General features: G+C 45.4%; 1 protein-coding gene across 2 annotated transcripts in view; it reads left to right on the forward strand.

Annotated features, from left to right (window-relative positions):
* Positions 1-273: 273 nt before the first annotated feature.
* The window catches only part of RFX4 (regulatory factor X4), an 89,538-nt gene continuing 68,436 nt past the window's right edge, over positions 274-21,375 (forward strand). For both annotated transcript variants that reach the window (XM_063133428.1, XM_063133429.1), the window contains exon 1: positions 274-462. In XM_063133428.1, coding sequence (XP_062989498.1) covers positions 420-462 — 43 coding nt within the window. In that variant the 5' untranslated portion in view covers positions 274-419. The remainder of the gene's footprint in view (positions 463-21,375) is intronic.

The raw sequence follows: 21,375 nt of genomic DNA on the forward strand, positions 1-21,375 counted from the left end.
CAGCCATTCATCAGGCTGGTCGGCCTATCAATGACATTTCTCCCATCAGGGCTCCTATAAAATGACGCTTTTTCCCATGAAACATCCGCAAACATTTTGACGGCTCTGGCGTTGCCCTGCTGGATTTACTGAGGATCTCTCTCTCTTTCTCTCTCTTCTCCTCCTCCTCCCCCTTCCTTCTCTCTCTCTCTCTCTCTCTCTCCTCTCTCTCTCTCTTTTTTCTCGCTTTCTCCCCCCCACCTCTAACCTCCCCCCCCCACAGACCCTCACACACAGAGACCAGGCGTCCATCCCCCTCTTTCTTCTGCCTGCCCCTCTGAGCAAAGGGGGAACTCCAAAACCACCATCACCACTACCGCCACCACCACCCACTCCTACCCGAGGCTTTGGGGGGCTCCCGCACTGTCCATGGGAACAGCATGCATTGTGGGTTGCTGGAGGAACCTGACATGGATTCCACAGGTCAGTCCGAGCCGTCGGGGCGCCAAGAAAGCGCCACTGCTTTGGGCTACACTTGGCAAGGAGGGGACCAGGGTGTGTTCGTGTGGGTGTTTGGGGGGGGGGGGCGCCCCACGGGAAACCAGTGGCGCTCTTTCTTTCCTGGGGGCCGCGGGATCCCCCCACCCGCCCACCAAGGGCTGGCCCCAGCTTGGGCTGAGTCGTGTGTGGACGGGGACTGCGTGGCTGCACAACCCTGACCTGTCACTCGAGGCGGGGCGAGGGCTTGGACGGCCGGCCCCGATCCTCGGCACGTGGACCCAGGACGAGACCGACGGGGCTGACTTCCTCCCGAGGAAGGCGCCTGGGTTTGCAGCCGCCCTTCCCCACGTCCAAGTGGCGCGGATCGGGCTAGACAGCGCGCCCTCTTCGAACCCCTCAAAACCACTTTCAGGCTTCGAGCAGTTCAGGAGCGATTTTCTTGCGACGGCCTTCACGAGGCGGACCGGCCCGCGGGCTTGATTTGGACTCGGGGACGGGGGTGGCTGGGTTAGAATCGAGCCCGCGAGGGGAACTTGGCGGGGTGATTTGGTTTTAGGGGTGTTCGCTGCTGTTGCCGCTCCGGAGCCTTGCGTCGGGGCGCTTGGAGGACAGCTGTGGGCAGAGAGACCTGAGTGGACCGGGGGCTTCCTAGGCGGTTCCGTCCGGCTTCAGGCGTCTGGCTCAAGGCAGCCGTGTGTGCGGTTCTGGCCCGTTTAGCAGCTGATCGCCTTCTGGCCCGGAGGCCAGGGCTCGCTTGGGCCACAGCGCCCGGAGATCGCGGCCCTCCGCCTCTTGCCGTCCTCGGCCGGAGAAGGCTTTTCAGGCTGCGGCTCAGCTAGTCACGGGTGATTTTTAGTACAATTCGTAAATGCAAGCGGTCCTTTCTGGCCCAAGTCTCCCTTTCGGTTTCTGGACTGCCACTACCAGCTGTCGAGCAGTTACTTGGAAGTAAGCCCTCTTCAGTTATTGCTGTGGGGTCTTCCTTCCAGGTAAGTCTGCTCCGAATTTCAGTCTTAGTACCGCTCGTCGCCATTTACAGCGCACTCCTATTACTCGAGAGTAAGCCCCATGCAACTCGGCGGGGCTGACTTCTGAGTAAACGTGTATGGGATGGCACTGTTTGCTGCTATAGTTCGGAGTTCCGTCCTCTTCCCTTCCTCTGCGCCCCTCGAATTCTGTTTACAGTATCAAGATCAATAGATAGATAAAGAGAGCTAGAAGTTGTAGCCAGAATCCCCGTGTAAACGGGCCTAATCGCGCCGATGATGCTGGCATCTGGCACCAGGATCCGGAGTTCCTTTCTCGACTAGAGCCACGCGGTGAAGCCACCTGTGTCCCGGCCGGCTGCAAGGCTCGAGGCGACTTGGCTCCCACGGGGAGAGACATCACTTCTGGCCGCTCCGGGTCTCTGGGACGGACGCGCAACTGTGAAAGCCAAAGAAGCGAGGTCCCCGCTGAAAACTCAGCAGGTGCTTCCTGGCCAGAGAGATGGGGGCGGCGAGGGCCTCTCTTTTGCCTTAAACTTGGGTTGGGGGCGGGGGAGAATCTACCTGGGGGAGGGGGTACTTTTCCTCCTTTGTCGTTTCAGCACCACCACCATCACTACCACCCTAAACTGGTTTTCTTTGGGTTGTTTCCTTGGGAGGAAATGGATTTCTTCTGCTAGAGGTGTTTCGAGGAGCACAGCTTTCCAGAAACGCTGAAGTTTAAAGTTAGGGCCCAAGGTGAACTTTGGAAAGAAAAAGACGAGGAAAGTGACCGGAGAGGGGGCAAGGGGCGGGGGGGGAAGGGAGAGAAACGAACAGAGTTTGCAGTAGTCAGGTGGCTGGCTAGGAAACGCGGCTGCTTTGGCCACCCCGCCTAGGCCCGAGCGCGCGGCTTGTTGGCGGCGAGGTCAAGTGAAGCCGGAGGTGAAGGATCGGGCCCGCCGGGCAAGCCAGGCCGAGCCGGCAGCCCAAAGGCTTCTCCCGCCCTCCACCCGCGAGGAGGAAGTTTTCGCCGATGGAAGTTAGCCGGGATCTCTCTGTGTCTCTCTGATTTGGGAGCCCTTCGGGCGTAAAGACGCAGCCGCGATCGACGCGGCGGAGCTGAGCGGGGGTCGGATTCCGATGGAGCTCTCGGCGAAGCGCGAGAGGAAGGAAAACGAAAGGAAGGCTTCCCCCGTCCATTTGGGCGTGGTGGCCCCGGACATTTCGGTTCCGCAACGTTTAGGCGGGGGCGGGGAAGTCTAGGAGTGAGGGAGATAACATAATGATATGGCCAAACGTGCCTTCTACACCTATCATCATCATCATCATCATCATCATCATCATCATCATCATCATCATCACTCCTTTCTCGCTTGTGGTAAGAGATGGACATGACGGGCTTTGCCAAGTCAAGTTGTCTTAATGATGATGATGATGATAAATAATAGAATTCTGGTCAACCCACTGGGTGCGAGAAGAGAGAAGGGAGGAAGCTACGGTGTCCACGGAGGGCCTCCCCCCACTCTTCCAATGGCCAGGCCTCTGCTGGTTTTCTTGGGCCTCCTCTTCTCCGCTGAGAAATCCGCCCGGCAGGCAGGCAGGCTGGGCTTTCCAGGGCGCGATGCGAAGGCAAACCGCCCGCCCTGCATTCTCCCGCGGCATCGTCGGGGCAGGACTTCGGAGCCGGCGCGCAGGACCCCTCTCGGCCCAAGGGGCAACAGGGCCTCCAAAGGCCGCAGGGCTGGCTTCGCCCGCGTGGGCTCCGCGAAGCGAGGCGTCTTAGCATCGAAAGGAGGGCGGGCCGGGGAGGGGGGTTAAACCGTCAAGTCCAGGAGTTTTGAAATGACCCGGTGTGCCACGATCGAATAAGATGCCGTCTTTATTCTGAAGTACCCAGGACGGAGATTGGGAAGGAGCGGGGGGGGGGGGGGAGGTGTTGAGCCACTGAAAGTCTTTCTGTAAATCTTCCCTCCCCCCCGGCAAAACTAAAATTCCTCTCCCCCCCCCCCTCTCCTCGCCTTGGTGCTCGCTGGGCCGAGTCTTCCAGGGTAAGGCAGGCGATATGATCAGCCTTCTGCACCTTGCTTCGGCGAGTGTGGCGACGCCCATTGAATTCACTGGACCGCTGCTTTGCTCTTAAGGGACCCACGAGACCTCTGTGCCAAATTCCCCCAACCGAGCCGGGCTGCTGCGGCTGCTGTTGTGACCCTCAAAGTCAAAACAGGGAGGGGGGGGGAAGCAATCCAGGCCGGCTCTCTGAGAGATGGCAACGGGATTGATTAAGATAATATTAATCAGAAACCCCTTTCGCCTTGCTTAGCAGATGGCAGGGAAAGTGGGGCTTTTGGCGCGGCCCCATTCAGACACCTTCACCTCCTTTTCAGAGGACTTAATCCAATTAGGCTGCCCTCGGAGTTTCAGTTGTTATGTAAAGAATCCTTTTGCGTTTGGGGAGAAATATAGCTTCATTGGAAGCGAATGGTGATGAAGGGGAGGGGGGGAAAGAAATTTTATTTTTTCCTTGCATTTACATCTACCCCCACATATTTTTTATATATAAATAAATAAAATAGCGTAATGGGGAAATCAGCCGAAATAATGAACTAGAAATGTCCCTCGTTTACAGCACCTTTTGCATTACTTTTATAGCCACTTTTGCTCTAGGCATCTGCAACTTTCAGCCGGTTGCAAAGGGTGTGTTTGTGCGGGTTATTAAAATAGAATAAACCACCTGTGGCTTTAAAGAAAATGTTTCTTTAAACAAACTCTCTCTAAGCTCTCTAAAATTTCAGAAAGATGCTGAGAGAAGTTAACAAAACTTTGGTCACCGTCATCCTGTGTATGTCCTGTGGATGTCTACGTTCAATGAGACTTACTCCCAGGTATGTGCGCACAGGATATCACGCCTAAATCGGTATAAAACCAGGAGGCAACAGGTCGGAAGAGACGGCTGTCCAGCTCAGATGGATCAGGGGCTACTTTGAAATATGCAGATGGATTTGTATCTCGCTTTTAATTTTTAGGTTAGGGGTCCCTTTTTTTGTTTGGGATGGGTGGGTGGGGGGTTGTAAGGTTACAAACTTAAAATAAGGAGAAGGCAGGGAGCATCGATCCACATGCCCAGGCAGGTCCCTAAATTACTTCTCTGCCAAAGAAATTGTGGGAAAGGGAAGCGGAATCGATTTCTGTCGAACAGCGGGGAGCTGGGAGCTGAAGTCTAATTGAAATGGGCAAGTGGCGGGACTGAGCCAGGCAGCCGAACTGGTGGCCCTTGGCCCTACAGTGCTTCTGCAGCTCATCCACAGGATCCGGAAGCAAAAGAAAGCAGATCTACACCAAGAGGATATAACGTTTTGAAAACTGTATATGGGGTGTGTCCTGGGCCCCAACAGTTGCCACTACTGTTATAAACCATTTTAAAGCAGTAGTGTGGATCTTGCCCTGGAGGCAAATTTCTCCTAGTTTGATCGATTTGCCCCAAAACCTGTTTCGAACCCTGAGCTATGCACTGGAATGTGTGGGGTAGAAATGAAGGCAAATGTTCCCACTCAGTAATAAAATCAAGCCCCCAAACATCTGTGATTAGAAATCGAGGCCTCCAGGGTCAGTAGAGCAGTTAAGGGTGTAATCCTATGCATGTTTAGATGGGGGGTGGGGGAGTCCTGCAACTCCCAGTATTCCCCAGCCCTTGGGGTTGTAGGACTTCTTTCTGTCTAACCATGCAGAGAACTACCATAAGTAATTTTGGATGCTGGAATTAATGGTGTAATGGGCGTGATGGTGGTTGTTCTTTAGATGAGAATGTACTATGTCTTATTTGACTTCCAAATTTGGGAAGCAAGCCCTGTGGTGTTTGGGGGGCCCTCCTGATCATGCTGCTGAATGGGGTCTGGACTTTGGACCCAAGATCCTACCCTGACAGTGCCAGCCACTGTCAGTGCTTGAACCTCGACACCCACCTTTTTAAGCAGTGGAGGCTGGTGGCTCTGATATCAGTGGGGTGGTGAAACTGCTCCGGGTTTCAATCAGAACCAGTCAGAACTCTAAAAGAGCTATCCAAGGTACAGAGCTCCTTTAGAGTCTTGACTGGTTCTGACTGAAACCCAGAATGGATTTGCTGCCCCACTGACATTGGAGCCACCAGCCCCCACTGTTTTTGAGGCATTATGTTCTTGTAACGTAAAGCAGGCACTCCTGATGGTTCTGGATGGACCGGTGGTCTATTTGGCATCCACTTGGCTCCCTCCCTGTGGAACTCCCTGCCTGTTGATATCGAGCTGGGCACCGGCATTTTGTTTTCAGCGCCTCCTGAAGACATGTTTTTATTTCAACAAGCCTTCTCTGATTGACCAACCATGGTGTTATTGACATAATGTGATTTAAAATATCTTAATTCTGCATTTTGATCCTTATTACTGATCGGGTGTCTTGTTAGATATAGAAAGGATTATAAATCCTGTAAATAAATAACCTGTCATACGCTGAGGTTAGCAGCTTAGTTCTCTTTAATTGATCCCTTTTTCTTTCCCTTGTCCTCACCCAAACGTCTCTCTCTCTCTCTCTCTCTTGGCTAAAGAAAGTTAGAAAATTAGCAAAACCCAGCAAACAGCCAGCTTGGAGGTGGTGTTCATTCATTTCTTGACTTTCTAACTGGGGGTAAGATGAAGGCATTATGCCCCATTCAAAAATGAACCCCTCCATACCTCTTTGTTTTAATGGACAATGGAACAAATGGAAAACGAAGTGTGTGTGTGTGTGTGTGTCTGGAAGGGTGGGGAGTTGTTTATAGCCCTAATTAGCAAGCTGGTCCACCTCCCCAAAGAGGGAGCCATGATAATTAAAAAAGGATCTTAGCCAGTCAACCAGCCCAGCATGGACAGGCAAGTCATCTTTTCTCACGCTCTGCACCCTACCTCCATGCCGGCACAAATTTCATCCACTCCTCTGGCCAAACCTTTAACCTGTCAGATAAACCTGGCAGAGCCCAATGCCTTTACAACGTTATGGCAAATATCTCCTTCCCTTCGTTTAGGATATTGTCACTCTCTCTCTGTGTGTGTATAAATTCAGTGGCCCTGATAATAGAAAGAAAGCAGGGGAATGCATCTCTAGCTTGCACTCTGAAGATCGCTTTATGACATCTGCAAGGAAAGGGAATGGGGGGGTGCCCTGTTCCGGGTGTGTGTGTGTCGAGAATCTTGGTGGGGTTAATATGGGCTGCTTTAACAGCCCCAGGCATGGCCAAAGAGGCCATGGAGACTGGGAGGCCTGTAATTGTTTTACAACACAGGGATATATCCTGTGACCCAGGATTCATCTTTGCCAGGCCATGCTTCCTTTACGTCTGCTAAACTTTGCTTGGGCCGCAACTGAAGGGCCATGACTCGGGTATTCAACCCTGAGAGCAGCTGTGTTTGAAGAGCTCAGAAACTAAGAAAGCCGCGGTACCTTTCCGCAACCTTTAATGCTAGCTCTCCATGAAAAGGAAGGGGATCTTCTTTAACGAAGGGAGAGTGTGTATAATTTACAGGCCAATCCCTGCTAAGAAGGTGCCTTTATATATATATATATATATATATATATATATATATATATATTCTTTATATGTTTAATCCGCCCAATAGCAAGCATTCTGTAGGTGGATTACAAACAGTTAAAAGAATATCCAAAATCATAATGTTTAAAATACCCATTCTTTACCTCCCCACCCACCCCGGCTATGCCCAAGAATGGCAATTTTGTCAGCAACCTATATATGAACAGAAAGATGGACCTTTCTAAATGGTGAAATATTTGGATAATTTAATCCAAGGTGGAGTTTCTCCATCATCTTCCCCACTCCAGGCTGCTGGTTGGAGGCAAAAAGTATAAATGGCAATTCTAAATTCATGTCCTTTTGTGAGAGCTGGATCTTTTGGGCCTTCTTATTTCAGATCATTTCAGGACAAATGCTGGTCCTCCCCTCCTTTCTTTGTTTCTTTCATTGAAAAGTTTAACTATTTAAGGTCCACAGTGAGGAAAAGCTTGTTGTTAAAGAAGTTGTTGCTTTGCACTTGTGGCAAAAACATGAGAGTTGGGTAGGATCTACACTACGGCTTCCTAACAGTTTATGGCAGCATTGACAACTGTTGGGGCTCATGACACATCCCATATGTCATTTTCAAACCGCTTTCAAAGTGTTATATCCTACTTGATGTAGATCTAGCTTTGGTCATTTTGCATCACCAGCAGCCCTGGTTTCATCTTGACTGATTCTGTATTTTCTGTCATGTGTTTCCGTGTAGGTATTGTACAGATCATGTGTGCAGAATTGATAAATGAACAAGAGCATAGCTGCAAAACCATATAATGTTGGTTTATGTGTTCTTGAGGCTGATATACTGTTTTTTTTACCAATTTGACAGAGGACAGGGTCAGCACCTGTTGTGTGGGCCTGCTTAAATTGGTTTGAGTGATTCCCATTGATTTCCTGTCTGCAATGGCACCAATACAACTCCACTACTATGTGTGTTTGGTCAGAGGGTGGGTTGCAATCTCTTGATTATGTTTAAAGAGGGTATTCTCAAATGGGATTGGAGGTGGTGAGGCACTACTAGGGAGAGGAGGACAGGGCTCCTGTATCTTTCACAGTTTTCTAGAAAAAGGAATTTCAGCAGGTGTCATTTGTATGCATGCAGCACCTGGTGAAATTCCCTCTTCATCATAATAGTTAAAGGTGCAGGAGCTATACTAGAGTGACCAGATACAAAAGAGGGCAGGGCTCCTGAAACTTTAACTGTTGTGATGAAGAGGGAAGTTCACCAGGTGCTGCAGGCATAGAAATGACACCTGCTGAACTTCCCTTTTCTACATAACTGTTAAAGATACAGGAAACTGTCCTCCTTTTCATATGGTCACCCTAGGTACTACAAAATACTTTGCCTTCTGCCACTTGCCAGGTTTGTTTCCCCCCCCCCCCCCCTTAAGTTGCAATTTGTATTTGCACGGATTTTGTTACATGTGTTCTTATCTAAATGGTAGGGGAAGAAGCAAATAGGTTATGATTAAGAGAAACATTTGGCTCTGAAATCACGGCCAATCCAATAATAATAATAATAATAATAATAATAATAATAATAATAATAATAATAATAATAATAATAATTTATTTGTTACCCGCTTCTTTCTCTGGATCGAGGCAGGGTACAACACTAATAAAAACACCATGAAATACATACAACTAATTCAAACGTTTAAAACCAGTGCATCATTAAAAGCAGCACACCATTAAAAAAGTCATCTTAAAATTCAACTGGGTAGGCCTGCCAGAAGAGATCAGTCTTTTCAGAATATCCAGTGGAGCCAGTAGAAACGTTGTCCCCAGCGCCAGCCCTACCATTGGGCAGAGTGAGGTGACAGCCTCAGAAAGCTAATTTTGGTTGCCCGGAAAGGGCAGCAACTTGTTAGTTATGTAATTCATTATGATTGTATTTTTACTGCCGAGTTTTGGGGGTGGAGGAGGCCGTTGTGGGATTTGGGGCTTCAGGTACTTTTACCAGCCTTGGGTATTGCATGCCATGACTGGGGCTGGGGGGTGGGAGGGATGTTGAGATTTACTTTTCAACCTGAAGCAGCAAAATGTCTTGGGACGACCCTGTTTGTCCCAATGAGTTCTGGAAACAGCGGCTGACCTGTCAGTCTGATTCTGTTGTGCCAGCTCCTTTATGTAGAGTTCCCATTCATAGTGTTTGGAACCATTCTTATTTATTGTTATAATTTATTAAAAGTATTTATAAATTGCTTTTTTGCCCCCTAGGGCCCACAAAGCAATGTACTATTTAATACAATATGAACAAAGCAAAATAAAGGCAAAAATAAAACTTTCTTTTAAATTAGGCCGTTCTAAATTAGGCCATGATGCAGAATGGAGTGGTTCTGTATTGTACCCACTTGAAGAGTTGCAGCTGATGGTGGTGTGTGTTACAGTATATTTTGAAAGCTTCTGCATGTAATATACTAGAACATCGGGGAAAAGACTTAGCATAGCCCTCTCACCCATGGAGGCTGGTGGCTCCGATGTCAGTGAGGTGGCAAATCCACTCCAGGTTTCAGTCAGAACCAGCCGGAAGCCCCTTGGAAAACTTGTTTAGCATTCTGACTGATCCTGAATGAAAACTGGAGCACATTCACTGCCCCACTAACATCAAAACCACTAGCCTCCACTGCCTCTCATTAATGTGGCATGCAAGAAAACTTTTAAAAAATGTGTCAGAGCACTCAAAAATGTGATTTCCCCTCTCACACACACACCCTGCAGTCTGAAGTAGTACCATTCAGAATTCTACCACCTCATAACATAAAGAATGGTGCCAGAACTCACGTGACCGTTGACTAGTGTTGGCTTAGAATTTCATTTGATTAGGGATATACAAGAACTTAGCCAATTTCACAAATTTCTCCATAAATGAAATGGAAAGAACTTGAGATTTTTTAAAAAAAATGTTGGAAGACAGCAAAATGGGCAGATTTGTCCATCCAGGCAGAGATGTTTATGATGCTGAATTAGGGTGGCCACCATTTTCTTCTGACATCTTTAATAATTCTGTGGCAGACAGATTTGGCATGGCCCTTTCCATGTTAGGAATAGCTGTTCCGTATTGAATTTGGCCAGTGCAGATGGGTGAGAATTACATTCAGTTGATTGTTTGTTAAGAACTTATTAAAATTTGAGAGTTACTTCATGAATGGGATGGAAAGAGTTTGAGATTAATACACACACACACACACACACACACAGAAACACAATGTTGGAGTAAGCGAAACTGACAGATCCAGCTATACTTACATTCGACTTGGAAGCCAGCCATACCACCTGTAGATCTAGGCTGCTTTTTGCCTTACCAACAAGCGATGATGGCATTTGCATAAGCGACATCAATTTTTTTCGTTTTCTTTTTTTACGCTTTCTGCATATGAGAATGGGCAGCCCCCACTGCGGGGAAAAGTTTGAGTTCCAAGCTCCTTTGTCATTGCTGGATGGTAATGTATAAAGTGGCCCTTGGAAGCAAAGGAGAAATTGGTCTTTGTCATGAATGTGTCATTAAAATAGGCTCCAAGTCAAATTAAGCCCTGCTTCTGGATTTCAGTGACGCCCAATTCATATGACGGCTGTCTTTTTTCCCTTCATTGCTGACAAGATTATTCCCGTTGCCATTAATATTTTGCTGTGTTAGAACTGGAGCTGAAGCTAACTGAGTTGACATCATGCACATGATGGCACAGTTCATCTGAGTGCTTTATTATCAAAATTCATGCAATTCTACAGGGGATTGCAAAGGAGCTGTGCTTCTGGAAAACCAAAAGACTGTCCCTTTGCTAGAGAATTTAGTGTGAGTCCACCTAATTTCGTGCTTTTGAACTGAAACTCCATTATCCATTGAAATTTGTACTTCTCTGAATTTTGTGATGGAGTTTTCTAGTAAAAAAAATTCATACAAAAATGTGTATCTTAGCAGAAATACACACAAAAATGCATATATTTTTGAAAATAATATTCAGAAATGCATTATATTATTATTATTATTATTTATTTATATAGCACCATCAATGTACATAGTGCTGTACAGAGTAAAACAGTAAATAGCAAGACCCTGCCGCATAGGCTTACATTCTAATAAAATCATAATAAAACAATAAGGAGGGGAAGAGAATGCAAACAGGCACAGGGTAGGGTAAACAGGCACTGGGTAGGGTAAAACTAACAGTATAAAGTCAGAACAAAATCAGGTTTTAAAAGCTTTAGGAAAAAGAAAAGTTTTTAGCTGAGCTTTAAAAGCTGAGGTTGAACTTGTAGTTCTCAAATGTTCTGGAAGAGCGTTCCAGGCATAAGGGGCAGCAGAAGAAAATGGATGAAGCCGAGCAAGGGAAGTAGAGGCCCTTGGGCAGGCGAGAAACATGGCATCAGAGGAGCGAAGAGCACGAGCGGGGCAATAGTGTGAGATGAGAGAGGAGAGATAGGAAGGAGATTATTAGATATTATAATATAATTCTAATATTAGAATTATTTCCAAAAATATGCATATTAGGCAAGATTGAATACAAAAATGTATGTATTAGGAATATGTACAAAAATGTATATGAATTTACACGAGCGCTTAAAAAACAAAATCTCAAAGTTTGCTACAAACCAAGCTTAACTTTGGGGAAATGCTCAAAGTTTGCCAAGTTTTCCAAAGTTAAGTTTGGAAAAATAAGAACTGAGAGACATCAAAAGTGACAGATTCATTCATCCCTACTCTTCACCAGAAGCAATATCAGCACAGCAAATCAGCCTTGATTTCATTGAAATGAGGATCTAGTTCACAGAGACACTTTGGGGACATGTTTAACTTGTACTTGCATTTTTGAATGGGCGTATGGTGAAGATACTGTATGGTTCTTATGAATGTATTACAGTGACTGGATTTGCACAATCACTGCAGCCCATCAAGGCTTATTTGAGCCATGGTGGGTTGTGGCATGTACCAGTGACCATTTTAAATATTTAACTCCCAGCGGGAGGTTGCCATGGGTTGTTGTGTCACCCAAACAAGGGGGCAGGGCTTGTTTGATGGTTAAACAACCCTTAAATAATCCTACAACAAAACATGGGTTATTTGAGGCTTGTGTAATCCTCAAACAACCGCTAGTGGCCAGGTTCCTATAACACAAGAAACCATGGCAATCCCCCACCAAGGGTTCTATATTAAAAATGGCCACGGGTACACACTGCAACCCACTACAGCTTAGGTAAGCCATGGTGGGCTGCAGTGATTGTTCAAACTGGCTAAAAACCTGGTTTTTTTCTGTTTTAAAAAAATCTGATAGGATGTGTGGTGGTGGGTGAGCCCATTGTATTTTGGATCCTTTCCCAAAACCTTCCTATACCTAGATCTTTCAAAATATTGACTTGACGAAGGAGATGGAAGACTGTCACGAACGTTTTCTGTGTCTTATGAACGTCCAGGAGTCAGATGGCTTACTGCTACTGCAGATTCCCTCACAGACAGCTAGAGAAAAAGTTTACAAGGAAGCGTAAGTGCGGGAAAGGTTTCCATAGCCACAGCCCTGCTCCTATTAGTGGCATCTCCATGGTGATAGCAGGGAGTTGTATTTTGGGGGTGGGTATGAAGGGAAACAGCTGCTTGTAATTGTGGGTGGGAAGAAAGCAAAATATTATGAGTTTGCAGTTGTGCTTTAAACAGAGATTGGACGCAGGGGCACCAGGGGAGCGGCTGTGAGCCCACAACAAAGGGGGAAGGAGGGAGTAGAAGGCGCAAAGATCCAATGGAGCATGCGTTGTCCTCCCTCCGTGGACAATACGGGAGCCCCTGCCGCTTGCTGTGAAATAAAACCATCCAGAAGAGAAGAGAAGAAACCCTGCTGAACAGGTCCCAACAAATCATTCTTAATCACTCATTAACAATCCTGTCCAAACAAACTTGGGAAGGGCCCTGCATCATTCCTCCGGCCACCTCAGAGCGCAATATACACTCAGGCCAAATTATGACTCGTGTAGCTCGTTTCTTTTCATACATCCTCATGCTGTAGGTTTTATGTCCCAAAGCCCTTTTCCTCGAAATACTCACTGCTTTCTCTGTAGTTTAGCGAAGCTTAGTAAAGTTTCCGTTTATCGGGTCCCACTGAAAGAGGTTTAAAATGACAGGCAGTTTGACGGGGGAGGGGGGATGCGATATGCACTTATCTTTTAATAAGTCCCATCGAACTCAATGGGCTTCTGAACAGGCATGCCTTGGATTGTGCTGCTAGCTGCATTTAAAACAAGCCATGCTCATTACTTATCAAAGCACTGGGACACGGTTGATATTAACGGTGTCTGGTTTCTCTTAATCTACAATGTTGTAGATTAAGTGAAAGTTATCCTGCTAATATGAGAGGCACAATTTTGGATTTTAGTTAGAGACAGACAGACAAGATTCAGAGGAAGTTGTTTGTGGTTTTTTTAAAGCTTGTCTCTGGCATAATTTGCTACATCTTTATAGTTCTTCTTATTTAGAAAAAACTGAGAGTCTCCCAATTTGGGGGGAATTAAAAAGTTCAGGATTCAATGCAACCTTATTTACTATTCTGGGCTATTTGACTGGTATGAGTTTAATTATGTTTATGGGCCTTCTTTGTTAATATTCTTCTTTATGGATGTAATCTGGAAGTGAATTGATGCATTTACTTGGAATGAAGTAATCAAAGAATAACCTTAACTCAGTATAATATATTTTTTAAAAATATTAGAAATAATAATATAATAATATCATTTACTACTTCGTTCCATACCATCCTAGTCATTATGTCTATTTATTATGTCCTTTCATACATTCCCAGTCCTTTTGTTGATGCAAAGAAGCAATCTCAGTTTCAAATTGTTATACAATTTTGTAGCAGTGCCTGCTTAGTTCGAAGAATGAGATGATTTTATTGACTGCCCTAGTGCTTTGCAAGTAGCTTTTACTAGGCATGATTTCTGGCTGTATTCCTCTCACAAAGATAATATAATCTAGATATGTCATGACTATCTGGAATGTTTCATCTTACTGGCAGTAATTGCATATTGCTAAAACTGTCCTAAGTCTTGTTTTAGGAGTGCATCATGTTTGAACTCATCTTTACCATTCACCAGAATGCCAATGACGGCACATGTGTGGAAAAAAGACCACCCCTTTGCCACTTCTGTGCCCTTATTGGCAGTCCCTTCGAAGGCAGCATCAGATTGGTTCAACTGTCTGATACTCAAAAATTAAGAAGAAACATTTGTGGGGCAGCCGCCGCAGCTGACTGCTGTGTCATTTCCTTTTACTAGAGAGTCAAAAGGAAGAGGAGGAGCTGCAACTGTGCCTGGTACTCCCCACCCCCAGTAAAAATGGAAGGAGGGCTGGCAGGGCATAGGAAGTGGGGGCGTGTGAGAAGCAACTAGTCTGCAGTCTTCACAAACCTAGAAACTCCTCTGAACATTCTGATACAAAATTTAATAGATTCAGAATTAAGAGGATCATCTTGAACCCAGATAGCATCATCATATGGATTTGTGTCTTCTAGTAGAAACAACAATAATAATACCTTCTCTTGATCTTGAAAGACAGTAAAGTAGAATTAGCACTTTCTTCCTCCTTGGAGTAAGATCTATAGTTTCTGTAGCTAGCACAAACTTATTGAAATATGGTTTCCAGTGTTCCTAACAGAGTGGAAGATACCCTAACCCTCCCCCAAATGCCCAAATGCCCTCAAAATGCCATTTTCATGCTTTAGGCTATGGGGGAAATGTGCATTTTAGGCCAGTGTTGTTGTTTTTTACATATGTTTCGATGACCAAATTTACATAAAATTCTGGAAAGTAAAATAAAACCCGGTCCACAAGTCCATGGAATCCATGCGACTCAGAAAAAGCTGGTACAATGTATAATCTGCAGGTCATAGAAATCCGAACTCATTTGATTCTGTTGCGGATTTCTCTAACATTCCTAATGTCAATATCAACCTTTCTCCCAGGGAAAATAGCAGCTTGGATGGGAAGTGGGGAGCGGTTCACTGAGAATATGCTACATGAGGTAGGGATTAATGTCCCGTTCTCCATATGCCATGGTCCTGATCCCAATTCTCTCCCTGGCACCTGGGTCTGTTGTTTTGTTTTTAAAGTAAAAAACATTTTAAATGCATGCATGCATTCAATATATCACGCAATTTGGCCCTAAGAAGTAGATCCTTGAAAATTGCTTAGGGTCATCCACAGCAAATCCACAGTATTAACTTTTCAGCGACCTTTATCCCAACAAGCATTGCAAGACACCACCACCCTTTTCTCTCTCTCCATGCCTCTCTTTCTTCAACCTTCCTCATCCTGGTGCCCTACAGATGTTTTGTACTTCAACTCCCATCATTACTGATCCTTGGCCATGCTGATGGGAGTTGAAGTTCAAAACATCTAGAGGGCACTAGGTTGGGGAAGGGGACAACATAGGGTTGGCCCTTGTTTCCCTAATAATACTCTTAGGTTAGAAAGGCTTCTTGTGTTGGCAAGAAGTTAGTTTTCCAGGGGAATTGGACTATTATGAAGAAAGCACGGCTTTCAGCCCAGCACTCCAGCCTATCAAGATCACTTTGAAGTTTGTTTCTGTCTTCCAGGGTATTAGCTATCCCACCCAATTTTGTGTCATCTGCAAATTTGATCAGCGTTCCCTGCACCTCCTCGTCCAAATCATTAATAAAAATGTTGAAGAGCACTGGGCCCAGGACTGAGCCCTGCGGCACCCTTTAACGTGTTTAGTTCAACCATAAGCCATGAATCACCGTAGGTTTGGCTACTGATACACACTTACCAGGGAATAAATCCAATTGAGCTCAATGGTATAATAGCGGGGCATTATTTTTCTTGAAGATCTTCTACCCATGGTTTGGGAATCCATAGGTTGCTATGCTCACCAGTGCTGCAGTTATGGGGCAGGAGGAGACATTACTGGTTTCTGTCCAGATGTTGGTTGAGGTGCTGCTTCTAAAGTTGCTCAGACTGAAGGACCATCACCCTCTCTGGCCCTGATAGGGCTGGTGCTATGGCACAGGGAAGAAAAGGCACCAGCAGGAAGGTACCGACATCTTGCTGCTGAGTCCCTGGACTGAAGCCAGCTGTGCCTTACAATTGCTTCCCTTTGTGTTGCATTTTTCATACGTTACGTTGTTTATTAACATTTATATGCTACATTTATTATATACTTACTTGCTAAAAAAAAAAAAAAGCCACCAAGGCTATGAACAACAATTGTAAACATTAAAACATGGTCGTATGACCCAACATTACAGGTCATGTTTTGTTAAATTCATTCTGTCTGTGTTTTGCAGATTGACAGGCATCTTTCATTCCGTTATCCATTCATTGCTGGAATCAGATTTTTTTTTTTAACCAGAATGCGCATTTGCGCTAATGTGAATTGGTGCTCATGCGAATGAGCACAAATCCCTTCTCCCCAAATGTGCAAAACCAATCTGCAAGTCTGGAATCTACATGTTTCAGGAAGGGTCAGTCCACTGTGGGATCCGCAGGTCAGATTAATAGAAATTCGAACTCACCTGATTTTCTCCGTCATCCCTTCCGAACATAAGCAGAAGAGGAAGCTTTGGAAGGGTGCCAGTTTGCAAATGAAAGAAGCTGCCTTATATTCATACTATTTTCATGGTTAACACACATACAGTGAGTACACATTGGGCATGAGAGAGCAGTGGCAAGACTCATGCTTCATGTGTTCAAGTGCTTAATAATTGCTCCGTAATACAAAACTGGAACCAGCCCTCTCCCAGTCTCCTGCCAACTCTGCCCAGTTAAAGCAATGCTTCTCTCTGCTGATTTTTCTCTTTCACATCCCCCAAAATAATCTTCCCCGATGTGGTAACCTCCAGATGTGTTGGACTACAACTCCCAACATCCCCCAGCCAGCATGGTCCTTGGCCATGGCTGAGGAAGGCTGATTCTACAGGATAATATGGTGTCAATGGGTTCCTACTTTCCTTGTCATTATGTGAGTATAGTTGCAATCCTATGGTCCCTGGGAGAAGTCCCCAGGGTCCTTAGGATGTTTTGGATCTTCCTTTCTGAGGGGGGTGGGGAGAGAAGCCAGCTGATGGAGGGGGAGATCTAACCTCAGAACCGCACCCCCCCCAGCTGCTAGAGACACCTCCCCAACTCTTGTCTCCCTGAAATCAGAGCTCTGACATCAGTAGTTGGGGAGATCATTCCATAATTGGGGGGGGGGCACCAATGAGAAGGCCCTCCTGACGTGAGTCTGGCAGAGCTTTAGATATGGTAGATCTTCAGCCTTTGGTTGTCCTCTAATCTACTATGCCCAAGCACTTTTCCGCTAATGTAGTTTGGCCTTCAGCAATAGACTAATTTTAATTGTTTACCTTAACATAACCTAATATTCCCAAAGTGTTGATTTAGGTGCTGAAGAAAGTTCAGGGTCACTTTAAAAGAGTGGTGCTATGTAGGCCTACTCAGAAGTAATTCTCATTGAGTTTCATGTAAGTAGGCATATAATTGCACACTTAAAGTGGGACAGGCCATAGTTCAGTGTGATGGAGCACATGCTTTGCATGCTGAAGGTCCCAGGTTCAATCTCCAGTTTCTCCAGGTAGGAGAAGAAAAGGAATCCCACCTGAAACCTGGGAGAGCCACTGCCAGTCAGTCCCAAATGAGCCCACAGGTCCAAAAAGATTGTCCTAAATGTGGATGTAAGTGGGGGTGGGTGGGTGACCTTCACCAAGGCAGCCCAATGAAGACTGAGTGTGCTCAGCAGCCACGGAATGTTGGCCAACTATTGAAAAGGGGGAAATGGGTGGGAGGAGGAATGGGAGGAGGTATCCTGAACAAGCGCTCTCCACACTGCAACATTTTGTTGCAGGTCCCCCTTGTCATTTCCCCAGGACCAAAATAGCTTCCAAAAAGTAAGCAAGCTGTTCTCCGAACCTGTTTCTTTCTGACTAAAATTGGCCCTAGCCGCTTAGTCCAACAAAGCTTTAGCTGACTAATCTGCCCATTCAAATTTCATGCCTAAAAAAAAGAAAAGGAAAAGAAAGCGATGCAACTCAGGCTAATTACAGAGAGCCAAATATGGAGGTCTCTTGCTCATGATCCACTTTCAGTAGGCAGAAGCTGGCTCCAGAGCCGTTGTCATCCTTCCTTGAGACAAGTGCTGATGGGCTGCTATTGAATGAATGCATGAACAAGGTCAGTACTTCATGCGAGATATTACATTAATTTTTTTTAAAAAAAATCCCCCCATATCTGTATGAACAGCGAAGTATTGTTCGTCTTCTGACTGCTTCCCACTTCTCTTTCCATTTGCCTGTACCAAATTGGAACACCATCAGATTTGACCCTGAAACCCAGAGCAGCTGAGTAAACTGGCGATTAAAATTGTAGTTGGGACAAGAGCTGGTATAATGGATGTTTTGTGGCTGAGCGATTTGATAGATAACGGGGTGGGGGTGGGGGGAGGCAGTGTAATTGGTAATAATTACAGCAATTGAGCCTTATGGACTGCTTTCCAATACATACATCGGGCCAAAACAGACATTACATTACACCTATGTCTAGCAGCTATATCTTTTTAAAAAAGTGTTTACTATTATGAAGTTGCAGGGGCCTGGTGTGGATCTTAAAAGCCCCCCTAGCCCCCCCCACTGGGGTCCTGATCCAGATCGGGCCCTCTGTGCCTACTCAGGAGTATTGTGCGTGAATGGATGCACATGGCCAAAAAGCGTTCTTTCTCAAAAAATCTCACTGAGAATCTGTCTGCCTACCCATGTGTTTTCACTCACTCTCTTCTTGGTGGAATAGAAGGCAGAATTATGTAATGCATTCCCAGAATGCATTGCCAGCATGACAGTTCAAAACAAAGTTGTCTTGTACAGTGCAGACAATGTGTCTCGAAAGAAAGATTATCTTACATTGTCTGCAGTAGGATTCATTTATATTGTTTTTGTATATACTGTCTGTGGTTTTTATATCTTTTACATTTTTAATGTTTTAGTGTTTTAATCTTTTATAAACTGCACAGAGAACTCACCTCATTGAGACATACAATGTGGGCATGTCCGGTAGTGAGTTCTATTTTGGTTGGAAGTCATTGCTTGTATAAATTTTGTTCTTGAAAAAATTGTGATAATTGCAGATATTCATGCACTTTTCAATTACGTTCCTACAGCGACTAATGGCTAGAAAGCAAAAGTGGAACTTACACTTGCAAAGAGACTCATACTTTAAGCCTGGAAGGATAAACACCCACTACCTATCATTTAATGGTCTGACGATCTTACCAATCTTGCTACATTTGAATCTCTCTCCTGCAGCTATTGATTTAATATGGATGCTTATGTAGATACACAGACTATTGATATTACTGTATGTATTTGAAACAGAAGTGTCCATTCTTCCCTCTCCTTCGCTCTCTCCTTTTTATTAATGGTGTTGCGAATGATTATTGTGAATGGTTGTGCTTTTATGCCATGTTCTTTCTTTTCTCTTTTTGTTGATGGTTTCAACGCCCCTTTCTCTGGTATAATGGCAAAAGAAACTCTTTTTTTTGTAAAGCACCTCTAACTTTGGTCACCAGGCTTCTTTTGCGGCCGCTCCTGCAGCTTCCTCTAATGTGGTGCCCTCCAGATATTTTGCACTACCATTCCCACCGACCCCAATTTTTGTGCATGCTGGCTGGGGATGATGAGGATTGTAGTCCATATCATCTGGAGGGCACCAGAAACAATCAGATATAAAAGAAAGTAACAGCACAGCTTTCCCCAATGCGGCACAGCATTACATCGGGGAAGGCTAGACTACTAGTTTCATCACACCAGGGTTATACTGTGCAATCACTGCGAATTGCGTGCAAATGACTCCAAAGTTTTCCAGTTTATAATCTGCTTTGACTGTGAAGTACTCCCATTGATCCTGCTTTAATTGTGCTTCATATATAAAAGAACTGACCTATTTTAATACCTCTTTAGGAGCGAATCTTTTGTTGTTCTCCGAGTGGCCACTGGGGGCGCAGGAGGATGATTTGATATGTTTAAAGTACAAATTAAACAAATGCTTACATCTGCGTAAGTTTTAAAGATAAAGACATCAAAATTGGCACAGTAACAGATATTAAGGAGGGCTTTAAGCACACCAAATTTGAATCAGATTGGGTCATCCGTTTATTTTTTAAATGATTTTTTTACATTTCTCCCCCTTAAACTCTTTCCTGGTATGCAAAGGATCTTAGGAGCGCTACCGCCCGGGGTGTGATTTAGCTTTATGCTATGGGGATAATTGGAGGGAAACGGGTACGTGGGATGAAGCCCTACTACTCTGTTTATGCCAAATTTCTGGCACTCCCTGTAATGTAAACAAATGGGGGCATGTGCTAAGATGGGAGGAAGAGACTTCCAACTCCTTCCTTTGCCAACACAGCTCACCCGCAGGTCTCCACTGGTGGGTTTCTCTAGGGCCTAATCTACACCTGCCATTTATCCCAGAGTGGTCACAAGGTTGTCCCTGTGTGTCCAAATGACACACAGCTGATCCTGGGGTGAACCAGGGATGAGCACTCAGTTCTCCTGGGATAGCTGGGACTGTTTTTTCCCCATTTTTTTCCGCTGTCTTGGGACCACCCCAAGCTCCGTGGGTAGTATGGCTCTCCCTCCCGGGGTCCTCCTTCTTCCCCACAAGTAGCAGGACTCAGGAAACAGGCATGGAGCTGTGCAAGGGAGTCCACGGGCATCAGGGGTGAGGGGGAGAGCATTTTCGGCATCTTTGGGATGGCGCTTGGCGTCTTCCAATGCCAAGTTTGTTGTGTGTGTTTTTAAAAAATTTCTCAGCCTTGCGCAGGGTAATGCCTGCGCAATTTACTTCCGGGACAACTCACTGGCATGTGTCCCCTGAGGGATAATCCCGGAAGTGGAAAACTCTGTGATTGTCCCTCCCCACTCCTCAAAGGGCTGCAGGTGTAGATGAGCCCTAGGAATAAGCTCAGCGCATGTTCAGAACTAATGTTCATTTCTCATTAGAATGAGAACACCGGTCGAAGCATGATGTTCTAATTTAAGAAAAGCATCTGCATTTGTTTGTTTGTCTTGCCTGAATTGCCTTTGATGATAGCTCTCTCCATCTACTGGGTAGGCTGTCAGCTGTGCCAAGATCCAGCTACATCCATTTAGATAGGAACAATTAGTATCATTTCTCGCAAAAAGCTGCAGGAATCCTTTCTTATATTTACTTTCTTTTTTCATTGCGTCATCAAAATCCTGATGCAAAGATGGGCAGCCTGCTTAGGGATGATCTCTTAGAAACTCTCTTCTACATTAGCTGAAAATAAATGCTTAAAATAACAAAACAAAACAAAAAGAAGAAGAAAAGAGAAATGGGAGT

The sequence above is a fragment of the Elgaria multicarinata genome, chromosome 9 (genome assembly GCF_023053635.1).
Source record: "Elgaria multicarinata webbii isolate HBS135686 ecotype San Diego chromosome 9, rElgMul1.1.pri, whole genome shotgun sequence".
NCBI classification, from domain to species: domain Eukaryota; kingdom Metazoa; phylum Chordata; class Lepidosauria; order Squamata; family Anguidae; genus Elgaria; species Elgaria multicarinata.